At 36.4% G+C, this 26,344-nt stretch overlaps 1 protein-coding gene across 5 annotated transcripts in view; it reads left to right on the forward strand.

Annotated features, from left to right (window-relative positions):
* Positions 1-26,344, forward strand: part of PDE4D (phosphodiesterase 4D, cAMP-specific) — a 1,579,839-nt gene that overhangs the window by 1,174,811 nt on the left and 378,684 nt on the right. Inside the window, exon 1 of one of the 5 annotated variants that reach the window (XM_011942898.1) lies at positions 13,950-14,167. The exons of the other annotated variants lie outside the window; for them this stretch is intronic. Coding sequence (XP_011798288.1) covers positions 14,079-14,167 — 89 coding nt within the window. The 5' untranslated portion in view covers positions 13,950-14,078. Of the gene's footprint in view, positions 1-13,949; positions 14,168-26,344 lie in introns of those variants that run through there. 5 annotated transcript variants of the gene reach the window in all.

The following is a 26,344-nucleotide window of genomic DNA, read 5'->3' on the forward strand; positions in this document are numbered from 1 at the left end:
TCTCAGAACAGTGAATTAATTCACTTAGCAAATAATATCAAAACATTACCACTATCCAGCCCTATTCTAGTTGTTGGCCAAACAGCAGTGAATCAACATGTCTCTCCTCTGAAAGAATTTAATTTTTTTGTGGGGAGGATAGTACAAAATATATGAAATACATAAACACATTCAAAATTGTGTCATGATGGTTAGTTCTATGAAAAAAATGTTAATGCAGAGTAAAGAAATAGTAATGGAAGTGTGATTTTAGATTAAAAAGTCAGAATAGGTATCTCTGTCTGTTAAACTGACATTTAAATCTTAACAAAATGAGTGAATTATGCAGATTCCCAAAGGAAGAATGTTTCAGGAAAAAGAAATAGCAAGTGCAAAGCTCCTTAGGAGAAGGCACATTGTGTTTAAGGAACAGGAAGAAGATGAGTATTGTGGGAACCAAGTAAGCAAGAGAGAGAATAGAAAAGGAGTCCAGAAAGAGAGGAGAGGTCTTTTGAAAACCAAGGTACAGAGTTTGGATTTTATCCCAAATGGAGTGGGAAACCAGTAAAGGGTTTTGAGCAGAGAAATGGCATACATTTTCAAAGGATCACTGTGGGTGCTCTGTGAAGAATAGAGTTGCAGCAAGAGTAGAAGCAGGGAAAATGGTTATGAGGCCACTGCAATAGCCTTGGAAGGAGACAATAGTGATGGCAGTGAAGATGGCAAGAAGTGATCAGATTCTGGCAATGTTTTGAAACCAGAGCTAACTGTGTTTGATGATGGATTTTTACATAGGAGAGAAAAAGAGATGAGTCAAAGATGATTCAAGGATTTTTGGCCTGAGCACATTGGAAATGTGTGTTTTTATTTATTGAGCCTGGGGAGTTCAAGGGAGGAGTAAGTTTAGTGGTGGGGTGGTTCTGTTTGAGCATCTTGAGTTTGATAGTCCTGTTTGTGAAAAATGCTTGGAGCGCTACCCCATTTACGTCCATCCACTCTAGAGTTCTCCTGAGGCTATGGCAGAGTCAGTCACTTTCCAGTCTCAGGCACCTGGGGGCTTTCTGCAGTACAAAGAAGCCTGCTGAGACCATTTACAGGAGTTTTTAACATTCCCAGTGGCAACATTCTAACATTGAGGGTCCAGAGTTGGTGCTCATATACCCCGGGTTCCACATTCTCCAGTGGGACAGTCCTGAGGCATGTGTATATGTGGTCTCTCAAAAGGTCCCTGGGGAGATTGGGCCCCATCTGCCCCTGCTTATTAATATGCATTCTATTAACTTTTCTTCCTTGGCTATCCCACTTCCCCGTCACCTAACTTTTACTTCCTAGAATCGCCTTCCTGCCTCTTCTCCAAATAAACTGTCCACTCCAAAATTTTGCACAATTTCCCTGGAAGGAATTCAACCTAAGACTATTGAATATCCATATGTCAGTGTCCAAGAAGGAGATTGATACACTATTCTGAAAACCAAACCAGGCAAAATGTCAGGGATGGAGATAAAGTTGGGAGGCGTTAGTCTTTTTCACAAGCCTATTCAAAAGTCCATTGCACAAGAACTGGATATGTGTAGTTTTCTACACAGACTTGTTCTCATCCTTGTCTGCCTCATGTCATCTCCTCCACATGAATACAACGATTTTCATCAATGAATGCTCTGAACTTTGAGCAAAGGCCACAGTAGAATTTCTAGATAGTAGTAGATTGAGAAGTGATGATAATTTATTGGGAGCCAAGGGATCTTGGGGACTTGTCTTGAATTTGCATTTACATAGAAAGCACGTCGTTTTTATTTTTGACATGTTTATTTGTGGTGGGTTTGGAAAACCTTGTAGTGCTTATGGAGGGACACCCCAACCCATCCTTTGGTGTTGCCATTGCTTTTTAATTATGATTTGTGCTAAGCCACACATTCTTATTTACCTAGCTCAGGGTTCTAACCATGTTTTTCATGATGGTTTGATTAGGAAAGTGAGTAGCAATGAATGAGCTCCTCAATAAATACATAGCACAGACACTGACTGTACTCACTTCCCAATCAATTGTTCAACTGAATGTGAGAAGTCATTTTCTCTCCTGTTTTGAGACAGCATATCACATAATGCACAACTCTTCCTGCATACATTCTACCATATTCCACAGTAATTTATTTTTTGGGGAGAAGTATCTAAAATTTGGTTTTTCCTGCTGAGCAGTTATCCAGATAATTGCAAATCAGTGGAATCATTTACATGAATAAAGATTTTTATTCTAATTAACATGCTAAATCAAGCACACCAAATGTCTCTAATTCTCATATTACTCAAATGGTAATATTTTTGTCAGTGACTATTATATGAAATTTCAGGTGCCTAATGCATTTTCAAATGGCACTCATAAGCATACTAACGTTTTATAAAGAAATGTCTCCATATTTTTAAGATGAATGGACAATTTTTGATTTTTAATATAGTCCCCAATTTTCAATTTTTCAATTTTCTTTTACCAATTGGAAAAACAGCATTCATCAGAGCAAAAGAGCAAGTTTCACAAGTCATGGGAACAAACATAGATGCTAATTTCCTATTTTAGGAAGTTCTTTTTAAAGCATTATCATTAAGAAGCACAACTCTATGGAATATTTATGTGCACATTTAATAATAGAGAATTCGGATGTCAAGTCTGTGTGTTACTCATACCCATACATGCATCCTCAAAAAGCCTTGGAAGTTAATCCTCAGCTGATGAAAGCTAAGCAATTGCTCTGGAAGGATACTTGAAGCTCTTGGCTCTTGGGGTGAAGGTACAGTCACGAAAACCTCTCTTCACAAGAGGGCGCTGTGCAAACATCTAGCTCCTCATAAAGGAAAATTTCCTTGCAGACTGACACGAGGTGGGTTTCTTTACATCTATTAAGAGCTCCGCTTCTTTCTCTCTCTTGCTTTTTCCTCGCCATACCTCTTCTTAGGCTCTGTAAGGCAGATTTCTTGTCTTCTCTAGTTGTGCTTCTGCAAACTGCATCATGCTGCTTCTATTAATGATTTCATTTTAAATAATACCATCATAGGTGTTAAATGATGTGTATGCCTATCTGGCTTCTCAGGACTTCTCTCTCTGACCCCTTAACATCTCACCAATGTGTAAAGTATCTGTGAGACATGTTTAATTTAATATGATTCAAAAGTCTTTACTCTTGACCTTTGAAGTCCAATAAACTAAAAACCTAAAATTCCTGGTGGGAAAAAAAGAAACTTGACTACTCCAGTTTTTTAATAACATGTATTTCATTTATTCTGATCATAGAAGTCATCATTTTTATTGTAGAAAATATAAACATTATGGAAAATAAAATTTTAAAACATCTATCATTCTATTACCCAGAAATAACTTGATCAACATTTTGGTGCATATTTTAATTAATAGATTTTAAATGAGAAATGCTTTTCAGGAGTAATTAGATTCTACTTAGTATTGACAATTTTATAATATGCTTTTAAACAAAGTATTAACATTAACTTTTTTGGAAAATGCTACTTTCTGCTATTTATAGCTATATTAGCTATTTTCTCTGAACTTCTGCTTTAATGAGTTTATACTAGAGTTGCAAATACACATTCTTTGAATGTACTTGAGAAGTCGATAGTCTGAATCTGAGATTTTCCACAGCTCTTGGAGCACCTGAGAGCACACTAGCTTCTTCCACGACTCTCTGCAGTACTTGCTCCTTCCTGATAGGATGCCTTTGCAAGCATACAACTCCAAACATGGGCTGAGTGTTCAGTAGTCATTTGTGTTGAGTTCTTCAGTTTCATGGAGACTAAAATTAGGTTTTCTCTGTCACTCTTGTGATGTCATCTGACCTTGACCTGCATTTCAAATTGCTGAGAAGTTAGCAAGCTGACTTTTACACTAGCCACATCAGAAACAATTGAATAAAAATAGAGTTATTGAGGTTGAGATTTTTTTTCATTTATTAGTAAAGTGCTATGTCTTGTTCATAACAAGGCCGAACGTTTGTATAATGTTCATTTAAAATATATCAAAAGGAAACAAAATAATAAAACCCACAGAAAACCCAAAAACATCCTGCTTACTAAAACATCTCTTGATTTATAAATATCATAGTTTAGTTTGTACAATATCAGTAACTGTGGAAAGTTCCCAGTCATCTCATTCCCAAGTGCTTGACTGACTTATAACTTACCAACAATTTTCTTATTTCAGAGAATTCCAAAAACATATTACCTAGGACTAAACTGGAATAAAACTTCATGGTTGATAGCTTTTATCACTTAAATGGGTATTGATTTGGATAACTCATAATCTTGAGCATATCTTTAGATTTACTTTTTATCCTGAATTTATTTTTGTTAGTAAGATTTAGAAATTCAAATTTATTTTGTGCTTTATATGACATAGAAAAAAACACATTGTCTTTCCTGTACAAAGTCCACTCTTCAAAACAGACTCCAGAAGAAAACATAGAGACTTATAACTTAGGTTCAACATAGGCACAATCCTAAATATTATTCAGATGAGTCTCATCTAAATAATTGCTCTCATGATAATCACCTGTTAAGAAGCAGTCTCTTAAATGTCACTGTTGGAATCTGAACAATAGATACACAGGTGTTCACTGTAAACTTGTTTCAATTCTTCTGTATTTTTGAAAATGTTCATAATACCATCTTGAGGGGGAAAAAACTCTTTTTGACATGGCAAGTATCCTAAATGTTTACTCTGAAACAGGTCTTATATGCTCTATCAAGTTTATATTTTAGACATCCCTAATTCAGCTCATTCTGGACTATTCCAGGACTGATTGCCCTACTAAGGCATGGTTACTTTTTTCTTTATGTGTATAAGAAGGATTCAAAGGGACCGTTTGTCAGTTTTAATGTTGTGAGCAGTACTGATATGTTTTATTGAGAAAAAGCTTACTACCACAGGTTACAGAGATATTTGTTCTGAGGTAAGATTCTTTCTGGTTTGGAAGCTTTTGTAAGGAGGCACCAGGACCCATCTCTGTACCCCCGGTCATGAAGCCCTTATTTAGACCCACTGGGCTGAAATAGGAACTTCTGTACAAATGTATCTCTCCTGTGCTCTTTCCACTTTAACAGAAGAGTAAGAATTGACTGGTTGAGGCCAAGTATTTCCCCCAGGCCAGTGTTACAAACTAGCATTTCACCAAAAATATCTCGTTTGATTTGTTTTTAATGTTGATGATCTGAAAAATCATCTTCTTGGGTTGTTTGTTAGTTTGTTTGTTTTTTAGAGATAGGGTCTCACTCTGTCAGTCAGGCTGGAGTGCTGGGGTTCAGTGGCACAATCACAACTCGCTACAGCCTCGATTTCCCAGGTTCAGGTGATCCTCCCACCCCGGCTTCCCAAGTAACTAGGACCCCAGGCACGTACCACCATGCCTGGCTAACTTGTCTCTTTTTTGTAGAGATGGGATCTAGCCATGTTTCCCAGGCTGGTCTCCAACTCCTGGGCTCAAGATATCTGTCCGCCTTCGCCTCCCAAAGTGCTGGGATTACAGGCATGAGCTTTATACCTAGTCACCTTCTTCTTAATTATATACATTTTTTTCTTAAATGTATATAATTAAAATGTAATTTTTTATTTCTTTAAATATTTTCTATTCCTTCTCTTCTTGTTGCCCTGATACTTTAAATAAATGTAAGCCCAGTCAAATTTTTTATTACCCTTGAGTTACAGTTTTTGGTTCATTCAGCTCTAAGTTCTCTTTGGGCATGAATTGTGTTCATCATTGACTACTAGCAGGCAGCTGGCACAGCCTGGGGCACGTAGGAGATGCTAAACATGCATTTGTGAGTAGAAGGAAGGAGGAAAGGAAGGGAAGGAAGGAAGGAAGGAAGGGAGGGAGGGAGGGAGGGAGGGAAGGAAGGAAGAAGGGAAGGAAGGAAGGAGGGAGGGAGGGAAGGAAGGAAGGGAAGGGAAGGAAAGAAGGAAGGAAGGAAGGAAGGAAAGGGAAGGGAAGGAGGGAAGGAAGGGAAGGAAAGAAGGAAGGAAGGGAGGAAGGAAGGAAGGAAAGGGAAGGGAAGGAAAGGGAACGGAAGGAGGGAAGGAAGGGAAGGAAAGGGAAGGGAAGGGAGGAAGGAAGGTGGGCGATAGGGAGGAAGTAAAGAAGGAAGGGAGGCTGGTTGGTTTGATTAGCTGTTGAACAAAATTCCATGTAGAAAGTAGCTTGCTAGTCTATATCTTTTAGCTGTGTTTATTTCAAAGCATTGTGTGTTTTTGTTAGGGTCACTTATAGAATATTTAGAAGAATAATTGCTGCCTCATGCATTTCACCATCCAGTGCCTGGTGAGACTTAAAAACCCATAATTATAATTTTGTTTCTTTGACCAAAGTTTGTTTTATTTTCAAATATAAGTTCAATCCCTTAAGACTCATCTATAGCATATATATAAAACAAAAACAAGTCAAATTTAACTCAGAATTTTGCTATAAGTGATTTTACTGAATATCATCTGACCAATGAAATAACAATTATGTGTTCTCAAATTACTTCTACATTTTTAAGGTAGTAAGTTTAACAACAACAAAAAAAATCTCTAATATGAAAATGGCTTATTCTCTAAAATTTAGAGGTAAGCTACAGTTTTCATCAAGACCCCATTATTTAGCCCTTTCCAAACTTGGGAAAGTCACTTAACTCAACTGAACCAGTAGAAATAAAATTAGTGGTAACATTGAAAGCAAAAACCAGAACCAGTCCTATTGCCTTATTAATAATGGCCTAATTGTGTAAATGACTGTTATAAATTTCTTACCTGGTCCTGAGCGATAGCTAGTGTGTGGCACCCTAAGTTTTATATATTCTGTTACAAAACAAAAACAACAACAATAAGCTGTTTTCTTTTGCCGTTACTCAAACATCCGGATTTCTATTGTAGCCCCTAGCACATTGTTACCTTTGGTTGGATGGACTGAAAAGTGTTGTGATTTTTCTCCTATGTAGAATATTCAGAGGAAAAGTGCAGGGCAGTCCACAATGCATACAAACACTGACAGGATCACTTTTCCTTAAGCCGAACTATACTCTAGGCCTTCTGTCTCTCTAGTTACCACAGTTGAACCCACTCAGCCCCTACTTACAGCCTCAGTCCCACCCCAGGCTCACAGGCCAATTTTGTCCCTGGAATTAAGAATTGAAAGATCTAGGGTAAGCCAGCCACAATGGAGACAAGATTTAGAGATAAGCAAAACTGACCTGGACTCACATGTCTGTCGTATATTACCTCTGTGGTTTTAGCCAAGTTCCTTAACCTCTCTGAGTCTCAGATTTCTCATCTATAAAGTGGTGATAATAATGTCAGCTCGTGAGTTGGCAGATTAAGTGATATTATGTAGATCTTTTACCTGACAACAATTGTTTCTCCTGTGAAAGTTCAAAACTTCCCTTATGATTTAGTTCTTCAAGGAAGGGGACCTGACCTTTTTCATTCCTGTATTTACTTATATTCTAGGCATGTATTGGTTAACCTATAGGTTTTGCAATTAAGAGGGACCTCAATTTTGACCTCAGATCTGCTACTCATTGGCTGTATGATCATAGGGGCAAGTTATTTCAACTTCGTAAGTCTTCATTTCCTCAGTGGTGATACAGAATAAAATAACATAAAGCACATAGATAAATTATTATGAGGATAATATAATATATATTATAGCCTAAAATTCTGTGCAGAGTCTTCAGAATGCTTTCATGTAAGTTACTCTATTCAGTCCTCTCAAAAGCTCTTTGCAATGGCTCTCTCTCAAATGAGAACCAAATGGATAAGACATCATAACTCAGCAAGGTCAATAAACACCACCGAATAAACACCAAATAAGTGGATGATATCATCATAGTAAAATGAGGAATTAGAAAAGTTACCGTGACATTATGGTGATGTTTGGTTCATAAACTCATTCAGTGCACAGCAAGTGTCCAAGTAAGGAAGGGGTCTGAGGATGACAGGTACTCAGGAATGGGAAAGTTTATGACTGTTGGCTCCAATAAATGGATAACCAGATTTAACAAGATATTGAACAGTCATAGAAAAAATCCATAGCACTAAAATTTAGCACGTGAGATTTTTATTTAGGGATTCTTGGTATTGGGGGTCTTTTTTTTTTCTCCCAAGGGAGTGATTTTGTTTCTTAGCCTAGCAATTTCATCACTGCTTTTGCTTATTTGTAAGCATAATTCTAAAAAGTCGGAAGAAGCCATTTCTTTCCTTGTTTGGTGCGTGATCACCAATAAAGGTAGCATGAGTTGGAGTCAGTGTTGCAAATGATTTCCCAATTAAACAACCTGTCTCTAGGATCCCATAAGTTTTCAAAAAATAAATAGAAATATTTCCGTATTTAGGAGAAGCTTACGGTTTTGAACAATCGAGAAATTCCATCAGCTAGTTTTAGTAAAATTTCTTGCCACCTAATTTTTTTAGATCTTGTAAACAAAGTTCATAGACTGTTTTAATGCTGCAAATAAAACATTAACATTTCTTCATATGATTAACCTTCAAAATATAACAGCTAATATTTTATTCTTACACAAATGGGATATAAAGATTTCAAACAGAGAAAAGTGTTATCTATCAAAACTGAAGGCTGATATTCTTTTTGAAACTGATAAAATGGTACGCCTACTTACCATGCTCATGAAGTAACCAATTGACAATTTTTAGAACTTGAAAATGTTTCTAACAGCATAAAAATAGTTTTCCTACCTCTCCCAAAAGCTTACAAACATCAGTAGTATGTGCCTAAAATTTTGTGCAGTTTTCAGAATATTTTTATATAAAGTGCCCTCTCAAAAACTCTTTGCAGTGGCTCTCAAATGAGAACCAAATGAGTAAGACACTGAAACTCAGCAAGGTCAGGCAACGATCTTCAAGGTCACATGGCAAGTTCGTGGCATAACTGTGACTCTAATCTCTAATCCCCTTTGCAAGTGCTGTCCTGAAAATTTGCCCAATAGTGTTTTGATTAAAAAAATTAATCAATTGATCAAATAGGAAAAAGAAACTAAACAAGCCTTACCTAAATTGCCTGTTGTGAATTTTCGGCCCCTATTTAGGCACATATAAGAATATAATGTAAGTGATACGTCTTGTTTTTAAGATGCCCTGAAAATATTGGTTTGTCAATTTATTAAACCAACTTAATTGTGGTGTTTATGTCTCTAGACTATTTGCTAAGCACTGAGTACCCAGATGAAAAGCAGACGTAATCCATGTTCTCATAGTGTTTAGGTCTATCAGGGGAGTGAGACACTGAATAAGTCTTTACTAATGTGATGACACTGACAAAGAGGAAGTGCAGAGTGCAGTGGAGACATCACCTGGTGTGGGGAGGCAGGGAAGACTTCCGGAGGAAGTGAATTTCAAGATGTAATCCTATATCCACCACTCTTTCACTCACCAGTCAATAGCTAAGTAGGATTTTTATTTGACTGCATTCATGAATAGAATATTAAATAGAAAGAATTTTTATGACTTTTAAAATTTTCATATGCAGAGAATTGAACAAGACAATTAGTGACACCAGAAGACTTTTACACACTTGTTAGAAAATTGTGTTAAATTCTTTATTTCAAGTGATTAGTCTACACCGATTTCAAGATTTTTAAAGAATTTGAGTCTAGAAATATTTTTTGGATAGTTAGAAAAATATCTTAGGGATTTGTCAGTCATTTAGTAGATACTCAATAAACATAAAATTTATTTTCTTTTTCTTCCATTTCTTCCTCCATGATTTCTTTCCTTCAACCCCATTTATCCAAGTATTCAGAAGGAGCTTTGTTAGTTTAGTGAATAGAAAAGCTTGACTTAGTTATTTTCCAAATTGCTAAAAAAATTCCTAAACATAATGTAGATGGAAACCTTAAGTGTCTAGTAAAACATTTTGATTCACAATCCGTAGTTGTATTGATTTTTTATCATTATATTTAAGCATGCCACTTATTGATTGTTTTAGTCTATATCCTGATTTTAGCTCTTTAATTATAATTTGTGTCTGTTTGTGTCCAGGGTCATATATGAGTAATGAATGCAATTGTAGACGTTTAAAACACAGAGCATACTTTCCCAGTGTTCTTCAGACCATGAGGTTCCTTCAATTCTGTTAATGTTTTACTGTTGCCAAATCTTAAAATAATTGTCTCCCATTTCAGAACATGGATTAATTGGCCTTTCAATCAAATAGACTCATATAAGGTTTAGAATGAATATTTCCAAGCAATTCAAAGAAAATTTTAGTATTATTTTACAGCACTTCATTTCTTCATTTGGAGAAATAACTTATAGTTGATTATGATAAGTAATGTAACAAAAATCATTTTTTACATTTACTTGTACTGAATGGACTTTAGTTTTAAGGAGTACACAAGTCCCGTTGTCAAACTGCCTTTTGTCACACTCTTTTGCAATCTATCACTCTGAGGATAGAATTACGATGACACCCTCATCAGAAGTAGATGGTAAATAACAGTCTGTTATTTGCTTCCATGTTAACTTCTGCTGGCTTTGAGTCTGTAACCAGAGACTATTTCAAAATACAGCACTATCCTGAAACCCACTATCTGCCTGCTCTGGTTTCCTGAAGCAATGTCTTTCAACCTAACGCAACCCCACTGATACAACTGTTTATTTCTCTGAAGTTCAGTTCAACCCTCTTCTCCTCCGTATGCCTGTTAACTAGAGACTTGATGTGCAAGTAATTGAATGCCTATGTGGATTATGTTTAAATTATCCCACTCTCAAATTTGAGAGTTTCATTTTTATTCATAGTAGCTATCTCCTATAAAGGAAATTCTGAGTTTCTGTGTCAGACACCGAAACCCAAATTTGCCATTTGCAACATCTGGAATCTTGGAACCAAAATCCCAGAAATATTCAAGAGACAAAAGAGATGCCTTATTTAGAGCTCTGCAGAACATAAGAGCTAAGTTATTGGCAGAAGATGGGCATTTTGCTGATACTTTAGGGGGGTTAGAACTTACATGGATAGCAATTGGATGGGAGCAATGTTTAGATTTCCGAATCCGGTTTCCCTGGGACATATAAAATTAGTTTGCACAACTTGTAAACAATAAATTGTCCCAGGGATGGAACATCTCTCCTTGCTCTTCAATCGTGCTTTTACTAAAATTCATCTAGAAAAATAAACACTTAATAAATGACAGTAATTAGAATGTTCAAAAGATGTCTTCTTTGTTCTTTTCTACTCTTTGATACCCATGAAGTAAAAATTATAAACAGCTTATTGTAATATAAATGCTAGTAAAGATTCATCCTAGAAAATCATTGTATTTAATTTCTTATTTTTTCCAAATGTCTAAATTCTCATGTCTGTGAAATATTAGCCAGTTCTTAAAAACAATATTGATACTTATATTTGAAATCAAGGCTTAATTTTGCTCACGATTAATCTCAGAAATAAGTAGCTTATTTCTGTGACCTTACTGAGGCCTGGTAACCTAAGCGGGATTATGTGTAACTGTGTGGAAGAAATGAAAAGGAGGCGGTAAGTAATTATTTAAGAAAAAGTAACATTAATGTTGGCAGACACTTCTTGTGTCTGTAACTGACTTCACACTAGGAAAATGAAGCAGAGTTTCGATTTTCCTGTTCGTAATTTCGCATTTACAGTTCCATTGTTTTTATCTTGCTTAACTGTTCTAGATGTCTGCCTTTACGAAGCAGGGGGGAAAGAAGGAAATGTTTTTGACAGTAATGAAAATGACAAGATTGGTTCTCCTTCCTTGTACATTTTTAGAAAAAGTTGAACATTCCCTAGCAGATTCATTCTAGATTATTCGTATGTCCTTATAGTTTATCAATTAGATATTCATTAATTGAATATCCTTTAAAAAATGTAAATTGGTAAGCAAAGGCAGTTGATTATTTGTGAAAATGTGTGCTGCTGGCTGTAACCTAAATAGAAAGATGAGGTTTTTCTTGCTATCAGTAAAATTGGGATAACAATGAAAATATTTTTCTGCTTCCTAAGTCATATACCTAGACTGTAGCTTTTATTAGAAATCAGTGACGCTGTTTCACCTACAAAATTTTAAACACCATCGGACGAAATGAGAGCTTTGTGTTGCCTGGAGGGTGAAAAAAGTCCATCTTTGCCAGCAACATCCCTTCCACTCTTTGGCTTGTCTTCGTGGCCTCCCTCCCCCCTCCCTTTCAAGTCACCCCACCCCACCAGCTCTTTACACAGATTCCTCCCCTTTTCACACAGATGGCCAGTTATCTTACACTGTCTGGCTTTAGTCTCAGATGAAGACATTCTACTAAGCACCAAGTCGTTCAGCTCAGTACTAACTCTGCCAGGAATGTGTGCATTTCCTAAGAGCTACCCAAAATGGAAATTAAATAGTTTGAAAGAATTAAATGATAATGGTAGCATTTCATGCACCAGAAGGGCAGATTGGCATCAGTATAAGCACCTTTTCAGTCCTTCTTTGAGAACACCAGGAAAGTGGCTACCTGTTTTGCCCATGCGAAATTTGGATCGCTATACAAAAGCAAAAAGACAGTTTGTGAACTATCACAGTATTGCAAGTTGATTCAGAGAGAATGTGTTGTGTTTATTTTTGAACTCTGTGCTCCTCCAAGGTTGCTGCTGTTCAGGGCAGTTCTCACTCACCCACTTTCTTTGAGTTCATGTGTCTGATAAGGAAGAGGTGAAACTGTAAAAATGTTTCCCATTACTCATCTCCAAAGCTGATATGAAACCTGTAACATTCTTAAGAACCCCTGGTGTGCTGGATGCTGTTGTGAAAATAAGCATAATGTTTAATGTCTTGAGCTTTTACTGAAATTATATGAAGATGCAAGACTCCCTTAGTGTACAAGAGACAGATAGAGCTTTAGAGGTCTCAAAATTTGCAGATATGGTGATGTTCACTGAGCTCAACTATTGGTCACAATTTTGTCCAGTTCAGAGAGGGTTAAATTCACTCTTGGACACTTGAAGCCTCTCTAATCTTATCCTGGAGAAGTGGCGCTCTCCCTTGGTTTACAGTTGAGGTTACCCGCGGGGCACTGTTTGGACACAGACTGATGAAATTATGCTGCATTGTTAACATTGAATACCATTCAGTGGTGACGACCGATGACGGCACTAGGGTCCTTTGACTCCATGGGTACAATATCTTGAAATAGATGCTTTCCCTAAATGTCCTGGACTCATAAAACATATGAAAGATTCTATTTGGCTTTCATCATTTATTTAATTTGAAAGAAAGTTGTTTTAAAGGATTTATCAGAGTTAAGAAATGTTTCTAGGGAATAGAAAATGGACAAGATAATTGATCTTTGTTGTCAAAGTCATGCATTGTAATTCACTCTCTAAGGTGACGCAGCAGCTCCTTGAGGGGAAAGGCTGCCAAAAGCTCTGAAAGTGATCTACCTGTTTTTCTCACACTGACTTGTAGAGAGGCACTGGTATTTTCAAGACAACTAAATCCTGTTTACATCCTGTGGAAGGTTGACTAAGAATTATATCCATCTCTTTTTAAGAGAAGCTGAAATAAGGAAAATTATAGTTGGCAGTTAGCTGTGTGAAATTTAGTAATCTTTTTCAGATGACCCAGTCATAGGCATGTATTTACTTTTTAAAAAGTTTTAATAAAGCCCTCTGGGTTTACAGTTTTTAAAATTCACACTGATATAAAGGTTTACCCACTTCAATTACACCTTTCATTGTGTGTGCATGCATGTGTGCATGCATGTGTGTGTGTGTTGTGCTTTTCAGGAGCGGCATGTGACTATGCTGTTTAATTAGGGCTATATTTAAAAACAAATTTTCGAGGGAGTGTTTCTCACATTAATTATGAGATAAGGCCTGAGTGAAGCAAGCTCTGTTGCAAAGGCCAAGTGTCATGCAGCAGGAAGTCCTGGCCATCCCTTCCAGCCCTGCCTCAGCCAGCCTGCCACCTCTCAGTCAGCGCATACCACTGCACAAAGGAAATGCCCTCACTCAGCTACAAGTGCCTCCTGCTCCTGCTCCGTGCGGGGCCTCAGGGCCCCAGGGCCCGGCACCAGCTCTGACTTCTCGTGGTTCCTGTGGATCTTGGCATCGTCCTTACAAATGGCTTTTGTTTGGGATCCTCTGGGAGCCACGGTGCCAGGACCATCTACAGGAGCCAAATCAAGATTGCGTTTCTCAAAGTCCTACAGGTATTGCTGTTTTCCTTTTGTAGCTAGGAAGAACTGCTTAACTGCCTTAGGCCCCTTGCAAATAAGCCCTAAGTTGACCTTCTAACTCCTAATGCTGGTTAATTTGACAATATATGAAATAAGAACCAAGAAGATGATGCAGAAGTTGAAGAGAGTTGACTGACTTTAAAAGCTAATTCTGAGAGTTAAATGGCAAACTTAACAAAGCATTCACATTACTGCCACCTGAAAAACAGTGTATTAACTTGTCTAATGGCTTAATATAGTCAACCTAAATGTTAGGGAAGAGTTCTTGCTTGACTAACCAACAACAAGAACACTACAGTATTCTTTATAAGTGTTTCAGGGCACATCCACATGAAAAAATTGAAACTAATGCTGTTTCAGGGAATTATTCAGTGTTAATCTTGCCCAACAGAATTAGATGCCATGAATTCAAACTAAATATTTTAATAATCTTTTGTTTTTGGAAATCATTTTAAAAATCTGGACCTCATGACTTCACTAAACTGTCAATGACTGTTTTACAAGAAAATCAGCTTATTTTAACCAAATAACTGGAAAAAAGAAAACACTTTAAAAAATCTTGGATTTCCTTCTCATTTGAGTATTCTAGGTATTAATAAAGAGAAGATTGATTATTCTTTATTATTGTTTATAAATAAAAGCTTTTTTGTTTTTTATTGATTAAAATTTATAGCACTGAAAGGTATCTATTTAATCAATAGTAAATAGAAGTGACATTGTTTGCAAAATTTTGGATATAAGGTCTTTCTTATTTAGACCAAATGTAGCACATCTGGAAGCTGACAGGCCTATGTAGAAATGTACATTAACACAGGATTAAAATGTGTTCTGATTTGCCTGCATATAAAACATTCAAAGTTTGAATTAAAATGATTTATAAGGATTAATTATTTGCTTTAGACAGTAAAGAAGACAATGTCCTTGGAACTTTTAGGGAACTATAAAATCAGAGAAATCAAATTTAAAAATTTGTTATAACAATGCCAAAGCAAACTTTGGCAAGAGATAAATATAATTTTTATTTGAAAAGAAACTAACGATTTATTACGTTAGCTTGTAACAGCTATAAAATTTGATTGAAAATTTGAAATTATATGCCTACTATGTGCTTTGCATTCTGTAGAATGTGATTCTCATGTTTATTATATACTAAATTGTACATTCAGAACTTAACATCAATTGTTTGCTAACTTTACTGTGCATATTTCCAATATATGGTGGCTTCTAGGCTCTCTTCATCACTGAGATCTGATCGCAAGCTCCTTAATATCATAAATCTCCAACTGCTGAATAAAGTAAAAGCAGTAGCTTGATGGACTAAAGAATTTGAGAAATCTCACGAAATGCAAAGTTTAAGCTCTACTCTCAGTTTGGCAAAGATAATTTTATCTGAGGTGTTATGATATGATAAAAATTTAAAGCTATATGATAAGTATATTTTTTCAAGGTTCCTTTGGTCAAGTTCTGGCCCTTTTCAAAATATAAGCATTAGCAGCTAGGGATAACTGTTTCATGTATTTGGATACCGCACATCTGTAATTTTAACAAACTTAATTTGTAACAAGTTTAAGAGGTAAGGATGACATCTCAAATATCCATCATGAGCCCGTTTCCTTTGGAAGCTTCAGAGACTTAATCCTTCCTTTATTTCTCTTAATTTGAGTATACAATCTCCCACATAATAATTTTTTGTATGTGCTGTTTTCACTGTTTGGAGGTTCTAGTTTATCTTTCCAGTTGCACTGCAAACTCTTTGAGGTTTGAAGCTTGTTTATATACAGCAAGAATGCCGGTAATGTCTATTTGATAAAGTATCCTGTTACCCTTTCTTATTTGGCATCACCCCATAATGCTTTATTGGCATAACCAACTTGATATGATCATAGCTATCATAAGTTGAAAAGTTGAATTGAGTGGAAGGGTTAGGGAGGTAGGAAGGCAGTTGGCCACCGGCTCTCGCATTTCTGCAGGTCCCTCACTCAGCCAAAGGAGATTATGCATTCAACCACAACAATCTACTGACAATAATGCAAAAAGGTACTTATTATATAACTTAAAATTTTTATCATACCATAATACCTCAGATGCACCATGAGTCACTATATATATATATATATATATATATATATATACACACACACACACACACACACACACACACACAGACACATATACACACCACACACAGGCACATGCACGCACAGTTAAATGCTATAATTATCTTCTGAAGAGCATAGTTTTATTGCATAGCATTCTTGGAATTAAAGGTGTTAAACTATTTGATGTAAACACGTAAAATATCTCATAATGTCACAGCCTTGCTTTTGCATTTCTTAATTTAAAAAGATATACAAAATCCTTAGATGGTGAAAGTAACTTAAGCTTATCTTGACCTTTAAGAGGCTTTGGATATGATTCCATTATTGAAGCAACTGAAAGAACTGGACATTAGACAAATTTCTTCACTGAATTTCTCCCATGTATTTTATGAGCAGTATTTTATATCTTGGAAAATCTTCAAATGTGCCTATTGTGGTGTCATTTTTCTTTGACTGTCAAATGGATAATAATGCATGATACTGGGAGTACGCTTAGCTTTAAGCTGGAATATTTTTATTTGGCATGGCTTTCGCTCCCTGGTAATATTCAGGCTAATGGAAAGCCAAGTCTGTAAGATATGAAATTCAATTAGTATCTGATTTGTTAAAGTAATAGCAAATCATATACATTTAATGAGTGTTGACTCTTGAGAAATACAATCTTAAACAGTTTACAATGCTCAAAATAGATTTGAAAGTTTTTCAGCTGTGACAGTTTTTTGTCTTATGTGGTTAAAATAGATTTTTATAAAAAAACAAAAATGATTAATATATAGCTTATTAAGTTTGATTTGAGGCAGAAAGAGGGATTGAAAGAGAAAAGAAGAGGGAGAGGGAAGGAAAGGCAGGAGAGGGGAGTGGAGCAGGGCCATGGGGGGAGGAGTGAGGAACAGAAAAAGAGAGAAAGCAGAGGATTACATAATAAGGAAACTACTTTTTCTCTGTGAACGCAGAAGAGAATGCCAACTGTGTTTTCAGTAATGGGATAAGTGTTAGCATTAGGACACCGCTTACAAAGATGAGTACTATTTTTGAGGGCAAGGTGCTGATTTATCTGCCTAGGTTCTGGCACATGTGTTTAAAGATTCACCTAATTACGTTAGAGCAACGCCCCCCCAAGTATTATAGAGAAGAAAGAGGAGAGTGATGTGCTCTTGTTAAATTTGAGAAAACAATGTGGATAAGTTTATATTGGTTGTTTAAATATAGTACCTAAAAAAAGATGGGGAAAAACTATCTGGGAAGAAAGGAAAGAATCAAGGAGCAAACATTTAGCAAGAGTGTGGAGCCTGACAACTCCAATAAGAGAACACTAGGGAATTTTGTATTTTAAAATATATTATTGTTTAAAACTACAGTAGTGTTCAAGGAAACTTTAAATAGAAAATTACTCTTCTTGAGATGATTCTGTCTTCCAAAGAGAACAAATCACGAAACATTTCCTACTTTCTGTCTTCTTAAAAAGGGATGTTAAAAGGAACATTTTATGTGATGAGTATGGGGTAGGTACCACGTAAATAGAAGAGAAAGTCACTCAGGGTACATTTGAATGTGGGGCAGAGATTATTCCATAGCATTCCACAGACCAGAAACAGAAAGTGTCTTCTAGTTTTCTTGCCCTTTATAGTAATAGGGGTCATGGGATAGAAATTCTCAGAAAATCTCCAAATCTCATTTTTGCCAATTGTTTCAACATCTTTTCCTTCCCAGCGTTTTAGCAGAGCTGCCAAACAGGTGATTATTAAGTACGTATGTGCATGCTTATATGTGATGTAGAAAGGTCTAATGAGTAAATTTGCTTGATATGACATAGACTGAACAGTAGAATGATGGAGGAATGACAATCACATCAATAAACAAAAGTACAAATGATATCTGGGCTATGGAAAGATAAAGCAATATTTGCCCAAACAAGATCTAGATGTCCCTAAATTATCCCCTGTATTCTTAGGAAGTAAAGATCAAATCTGCAACTTTGATCTGGAAATTGTATAGTAGCAGATATGAACAGGGATCATAGGAGAGTGTGGTCTCATAGCTACTCTTTGCTACTTCCAAAACCTAAGTGGTAGCACATCAGTGATTGCCCAACCAAACTGCACAATTCCCATGAGAAAAAGCTGTCTCGAACCCACATCTTAGAAAGGGAGTGAGCGCCACCTGTGAATCAATACACGGGGACGTAACTTTCTGCATACCCCAAGAATACCTCCGGTTGCACAGCACTTTTTAGTTTTCAAAGCTTTCCAGATGTAACAGATGTGACAACTGTTGTTTTTAGCGTGCTACAGCTCATCTCACTTAATTCTTTAGGGTAAGTGAAAAGGATGGATGTAATTAGTGTCAAATAGGAGAAGAACAATTGGAAGTTCAGGGACTAGAGACCACACACATATGTGGTTAGAAAGTCCAAAGGAAGAACAATAGAGCTAATCTGTATTGGACACTTACTATGCACCAGGAAGCATTCCCAATCCCATACGTGCATTAGCTCATGCATGTCATCCTCCAAAACAGCCTCGGGAGGTAGATCTAGCATTACCTTTATCTTACAAATGAGGAAACCAGGCAGAGCAAGTTTGAGAAACCTACACAGGTATGAATTCTGGAAGTCTGTGTTAGAACCGGGACTGCTGGTCACTCTCCCACCTCCAGCTTCCTGACCAGATCCCATTAGCACACAAGGAAAAAATTCCATAATGACAGGCATTATTGTAACAGATGTACTATCTTCTCTACTTAACTCTGAATCTTTCTCTGAAGACAGAACACCATGTGATTTGTTATAGAATACGGCTTAGTAATCAGTTAAAATATAAACTGATTAAATAATATCTAAACTGTCCTCTAACCTAATTGATGTTGGTTTAAGGGAATGCTAAGCAAAAGCATCAAAATAAAAATATTTTTATATTTAAAAAAAAGAAAAAGGAAAATGAATCAGTGATTTTATATTGTCTGCTTCTGCCCGCTCCTGGGTTTTGCTTCATGGGCTTCCATCTGGCTCATTTCATCTGGCCAAAAACATTGGTCATGTGGTTGTATTTTACTGCCAAAATATTACTCCTTGGCCAGCAGTTCAGAGGAGCCAGAAGATTCTCTGAGCTAGAGAGGTCAACTTCATCCTGTGTCATGTCTATTTATTCTACTGGCATAGTCTTGACTATTAAACTAGGCTTCTTAATGATATTTCAAATTGTGAGTAATGTTGACTAAATTGAAAATGAAAAAACAGGTCGTGTATAGGCAACATTTATACCTAAGAATAACAATACTGCTAACAACCATTGCATATTGTCAGAAGAGGTAGCATGGTATAAGAGGAGAACTTTGGCTCTACAGCGAAACAGACCAAGCTCCAGTGCCAACTCTGCTGCTTTCTTGATTGGGCAGTTTTCCTAACATCTCTGAGCCATTTCCATGTACATAAATAGAAAATAAAAATATCTACTTCATAAGGCCATTGTGCAGATTAGGTGAAAGCATGTACACGAGTACAGGACTACCTACCACCCCTTTCATAGCATTTTCCAAGTCTTTACTAACATTTCACAAATTTTGTGAAGTTTCTTTTGTGAAATACATTTTCAGAGAAACTGTTATCATTGGTACCTCTGTCGGTCACAGAATAGTACAATAGAGCTGCCTTATAAATGGTTACCTTATGAGCAACTTGCACGTACAACCCAGGCTCACCTTAGAAAGGTAGTGCGCAGGAATGATTGACAGTTGGCTAGCTCTGCAGTCACACTGCTGCTGAGGTTCACATTTTCACATTATCACTTGTAGCTATGAGACTTTGGGCAAGTTACTTCATGTGCCTCAGTTTCCTTATTGGTCAAATGAGGTGTTATGAGGATTAGGTGCGTTAGCCATGTAAAGTGCCTGGCACATAGACAACACTAACATAAATTTCAGCTATTATTAATGATAGAATGTAAGCTCCACATGGCAGCAATTTTTGTCCTTTTTTCCACCTTTATATGGCCAATGCCTGGAAGAGTGTCTGGTACATAGTAGGTGCTTGGCGTATATGTATTAAATGAATGAACCTATTAGCAAATGTGTTCCAATTCATGGCAAGTGTGAGGACACTGTGCTTCCTTTTGCCACATTCATGGAAACAGGGGGTTAGAGATGAAGGAACCTGATGGTTCATTTGTTCAAACTCATTTGTCTTACGTTGAAGAGCTTGAAGATCCCGAAAGGCTCCAGGGTCGTGCAACTTGATAGTGGCCTGGCCAGAGCTAGAACCCTGGCTCTGTGTGCTTCTGTGAAAATCTTTGTTCCAATGTCCCACCCCCTGACTTCAGTACATATGCCATCTAATTCAATGCCTTCAGTAAGGCAGCCAAAAGAATGAATGATTTGGAGCACACTTCTTGCAGACAGGAGAGAGTAGAAGAGTCATAATTGGGCAATGACCATGGAAGGACAGGTTTCTGAACAATAGACTTATCCAAGTAAAATTATGCTCAGACATTTTACTTACAAGTCTAAAAATCACTTGCTACAACAGCTACAATAGGATTCTTGTAGGGAAGTACCACTTTGTAAACAACATTTTTGTAGAATGCATTATATGCATTTTTTTCAAAATTGAAGGAAAGCCCCATCTCTAACATTCAAAAGAATCTGTTCAATTATCAATGTAGACTAGAAACAGAGATAGAGAGGGGAAATACAGTTTGAGTGTTTTCTGTCTTATCAAGACAGCGCATGGAACAACCACAGGCAGAAAGATTACAAACTGTAATAAATATAAAGCTATTGATTTTATAAGGTAGCCTGCAGGCTATGGACCAGCACAGAGCTCTGTCAAATATGGACTGCCAGGAGATGTACAAAAAAATCAAGGTGACTAAAGAAGAAAAGACACTCCCCACTGCCAAGGGTTTAGAATCATGCTGTGGGTATTTCTGATCATCATTGTGAGAATGGTTTTCACTGTTGTTAAAAGCATACCATTTCTGAATGTGTAATAGGTATGAGCGTTTATGCTTAATTAGTAGTTTGTAAAATTTATACTGTTTATTTTCATAATGTTGATTTTATGATTTCAACGAGTATATTTTTGTCTTTAAGTCATGAAGTGGTTGAGCCCCCATCAAGTGATTTTAAGAGACGGTACTTTGAGCAGCTGGATCAAGGCCTGTCTGATCTGGGCAGAGCAAATAAGGAATACTTCTTATGAAAGAGGAAGCATTCAATTCCATACACTTTACCTTGGTACTCCTTGTTCTGGAGGCCTCAGCATCTATCATGTTCTTTGCCACAGTCATATACCCACCTTCTACCTTGGCTCGCCCTCCTCCTAACTTCCATTATTTTTTCTACCTTCGAACTATAATTGACAAGCCTTTTTAACTTTGACAAGGGGCTGAAGAGAGGTGTCTGACTTTCCATAAGGCTGGGTTATATAAGCACACAGAGTTGAATCAGAGCAAAAGAAAATTCCATCGGCAAAGGAAGAGTGCTATATGGTACTTTAAAACTTGTCCGATTGTATTATTTTATTTATTTATTTTGGAGGCAGGGTCTCTCTCTGTCATCTAGGCTGGAGTATAGTGGCATGATTATCACTCATTTCAGCCTCAAACTCCTAGGTTCAAGGGATCCTCCAGTCACAGCCTCCTGGGTAGCTAGGACTACAGGCGCACCCTACCATTCCTGGCTTAAAAACATTTTTTTTTTTAGAGTCTGTTTTGCCCAGGTTTGGCCTCAAGTTATCCTCCCACCTCAGCCTCCTAAAGTGCTGGGACTACAGGCATGAGCCATGGCACATGGCTCAAATTATGTAATTCATTAGCTGGTAATAGTGTAAATTTGGAAGAAAAAAACTAAAATGATAAAGAGGAAAGATGGTTTTGTGAATAGAGTAAATATATATTACTGTAATTATGTTAAGCCAGTCAAATGCAAAAGACAGTTCAAAGGTGACAAGTATGTAAGTCACATTCCAAAAGAAAAAAAAAAAAAAAGAAAAGAAAAAGAAAGCTTTGAACTGAAGCTTTGAAAAGATAAGTTTTGTGGTGAGCTAAAGAAATAAACTCTATAAAAACAAAACCCTAAAATTATTATAACAATGAATGAAACATTCAAATATGAACAGAACAGAATGTAAAAGATCATTCAGGCAGTAAATGTTCACAACCAGCTCTCCATGGGGGAGGGCACTATTTGTAGTAATTGCTTATTTCTGTGCAAAAAAATTCTCTCACCTGCTGGTTTCAAACTGCAGAGGTCACTAAATGTGGAGTTGGCAAGAGATACATAGTACTATATACGGTGTTTCTATCATATAGATACAATAGACATAAATTGCCCCCAAAATGTAATAATAGTAAAATGTAACCAAATCATTCAGAGGTTATGAGTTTTGAATACTTATTTCCCTTGTTTTTAATGTAATTTAATTATATTTAACAACTTTTATGTAATTTAATTTTTAATAACTGTTGGGTGTTAACAACTGATTTATAAATACTCCTAAAAATGTAACAGGATGTAGTGAGGGACAAAATGGATGTGGTCTCTGCTTTCATCAAGTTTACATTCTGGTAGAGGAAGAGAGAAAATAAGTTAACAATGAATAAAATAAATAGAGACTGAGATGAGAAGTTCTGCTTGGGGAAGCCAGGGAAGCCTTTTTAAAGAAATTGATAATTTATTTGCATATAAGTTCAAACATATCCGTTCCATACATCTGTGAGTACATTTGTAGTTCTAGGCAAGAAACTCAGAATTGCACAACGTCAATGGAACCATATAAATATTGACCTCGTTACTGACTTGTTTTCAGTCTCCAGTCTCGTGAGTGAATTTGCCTTTGCTTCTCTGTTATTATAAAAATACAATGAGAGAGAGTAAAACAAGGAGGAAGATGAAAAGATGTAGGGGAAGGAGGAGCAGTTTACAATATACTTTCTATTACATTGTTTCACACTATCTCAAAAATTTTTATATGTAGAAAATACTAAAGCAAAGAAAACTGGAAGTTAAAAATCAATAGCAGTAGTAATAGCCCTATAGTAGGAACCTTGTTTTGTTTGAAATACCTGTCCATGACTGCCTACAAAACATAAACATCATAAGCTAAGAGTAATTATGAGATTACTTTTTTATTTTCAAAGAAATAATACAAATTTTAAATCTTGAATTAAAAGGAAAGCTAGCCAGATGAAACTTTTCCAACACACAAATTTTTAGGATAGAGCCCATAAATATTATGTTTCTAATGCTTGTCACTTGATCCATTTTTGGCAATTAACTTGCCTTTAATTGATTTGTGGATTACCCACTGGAAGTTGCTATGGATAAAGGAATGTAGTGGCAGAGTTTGTTTATATAGAGTAACAAAATAGACTGGCTGGGAGGAGGGGTTTAACTGCAAAATATCCTTGATTTTCAGGAATTTTTCTTGTCACATAATAGCAGTGTTTAGATAAAGAATGGAAAATTAGATGAATCTGATGAATGTTCTCATCCAAACGGAAGATTTATGTCCTGTTTAAGAATCACATTAATTTGATGACGTAAGTACATTCTCTAGTGAAAGAGTGGCCACTTGAGTGGAGGAAAAAAACAAGCAAAAAAAACTCCTTCTGCCGTCTTCCGGTTGTACCTGATGAAAAGCTTTTATTTGTGAGTTCTATGAAGTATCACTGCCCTGATCTCAGATGAACTAAAAGATGAAAATGTTTCATTACTCAAATAATTGTTTATCTCTTAACTGGTTCTAGAAAAAAATAACTGTTTACATCATAACTCGTTCTAGAAAAGGACTATATATTTTCCATCCTAACGTTCCTCAGTTTCTTTTTATAAAGTTCAAAATGCCTTGAGTAGAGGTGTTCAGGAGGTTCTCAGTGGCACTGCCACTCACTGGTGGGGGCGTTTTTGTTCTCTGTCCTCCCGTGTGGAAGATGACAAGGATGGCTTTGTACAACTTCTGTTGTTTGCGCTGCTTTTCAACCCCTTGGATGAGATACTCAGGGACAAGGAACATCAGTTTTTTTCCTGAAAGCAAATCCATATAAACTGAAACAACATAAACCTTAGGGAGGTCTGACACAACAAAATGCCAAGAAAGGGAAAGAAGAAATTATTATCAGTGGGGGAAACAAATTATCCTGTATTTTGGAGTGAATTTAAAAGGCTTATTGTTTGTTTTAACACTATCCGACTTAAAAAAAAAAAAAAAAAGTCTTGCAGTCTTACCTTCCTCATGTTGGTTGGAATGGAAAGGATTTTCTTTCTTTGCTATTTATATATAACCCTTAGCACTCTACAAGCATCTAATTGGTATAAAATAATGGGTGTGAATGTGCCACTAAGTGAGAAAAAATGCTTAGCCATTTTTACTCATATAACCAACATCTAGATCAAAATCAAAATATTACCAGCTCCCAAGGGCACCGCTTTATGCTTCTTTCCAGTCACTATGCACCCAAAGATAACCACTAACTGACTTCCAATAGCATAGATTTGACTACTTTTAACTTTTATATGAATGAAATTGTACAATATAAACTCTTATTTGATTTCAGTCAATATTGTGTTTATGGGATTCATTCATATTGTTTTGTGCATTCTTCATTCTCATTGTGTTAGTATTGCACCAAGTGAATATGCTACGATTTACTTACTCATTCTATTGTTGATGGATAGTTACGTATTCCAGTTTTAGGCCATTATGAATTAGAGCTGTTATGAACATTACTGGATATATCACTTGGTAAACAAATGTACATGTAATGTTGCAGGGTTTTGTGCATACATGTGGGTTTGGGTATATCCCAAGGGGTAGGATTTCTGGGTCGAAGGTTGTGCCTTTAACTTTAGATATTGCCAAATGTGTTTCCAAACTGCTTGCCACATTTATGTCGCCGCCAAAGTGATGTTTCAGTTCTCTACATTTTTACCAAAGTATAGGTCATCCATTTTCAATGATGGCATCTTAATAAATGTTTACCTAGTAATAACAATGTCATCATGCCTTTTATGTATGCGGTTGGGTCTTTTAATCTTTAGGACCTGTTTTTCCAGGAATAGTGTGGGGAACAGTGAGCCATTCACACTCTGTCTGTTTCTCCTCATGATGAATACTATGTAACTGTGAAATAAGTGACTAAAATAAGAAACGATCTGATATGCAGAAATAGAGTTTTCCCTGTTTGGTCCATATGCAGCTTAAATATGTGATGTTATTCTACATTTTATCCAGGTTCATTTTTCAAACCAATAGTAATCATTGTTAGCAAAAACCAATAAATAATCTTTTATTCTGTTTGAAAATTTCCATCTCCTACTTTGAGTTCTTGCTATATATCCTGTGCTCACTTTAAATCAGGTTTTCCTTCCTATATATTATTTCTTGGAAAATATGTTTTGGACTTTTCCTAACCCACCTTAACCTGTTGAAAAAACATTAGTCAATGCATAGCCAATGTAAGGCATGCTAAAATAAATGTGTATTGCTTTTTCAAGATTTTATTTACCCGTGCATTTAAAGAAGTTTTTCTTCCCTTCATTTTCTTTCTTTTTTGCCATTATAGTCATTATGTCTTTTTAATGTTAAGATTCTGCTGCTGATACCCAGGCAAACAGGGTCTGGAGTGGACCTCAAGCAATCTCCAACAGACCTGCAGCTGAGAGTCCTGACTATTAGAAGGAAAACTATCAAACAGGAAGAACACCTATACCAAAACCCCATCAGTACGTCACCATCATCAAAGACCAGAAGCACATAAAACCACAAAGATGGGGAAGAAGCAGGGCAGAAAAGCTGGAAATTCAAAAAATAAGAGCGCATCTCCCCCTGCAAAGGAGCGCAGCTCATCGTCAGCAACGGATCAAAGCTGGTCAGAGAATGACTTTGACGAGATGAAAGAAGGCTTCAGTCCGTCAAACTTCACAGAGCTAAAGGAGGAATTACGTACCCAGCACAAAGAAACTAAAAATCTTGAAAAAAGAGTGGAAGGATTGATAGCTAGAATAATTAATGCAGAGAAGGTCATAAATGAAATGACAGAGATGAAAACCATGACAC

This window comes from Colobus angolensis, unplaced genomic scaffold (assembly GCF_000951035.1).
Source record: "Colobus angolensis palliatus isolate OR3802 unplaced genomic scaffold, Cang.pa_1.0 Scaffold212, whole genome shotgun sequence".
NCBI classification, from domain to species: domain Eukaryota; kingdom Metazoa; phylum Chordata; class Mammalia; order Primates; family Cercopithecidae; genus Colobus; species Colobus angolensis.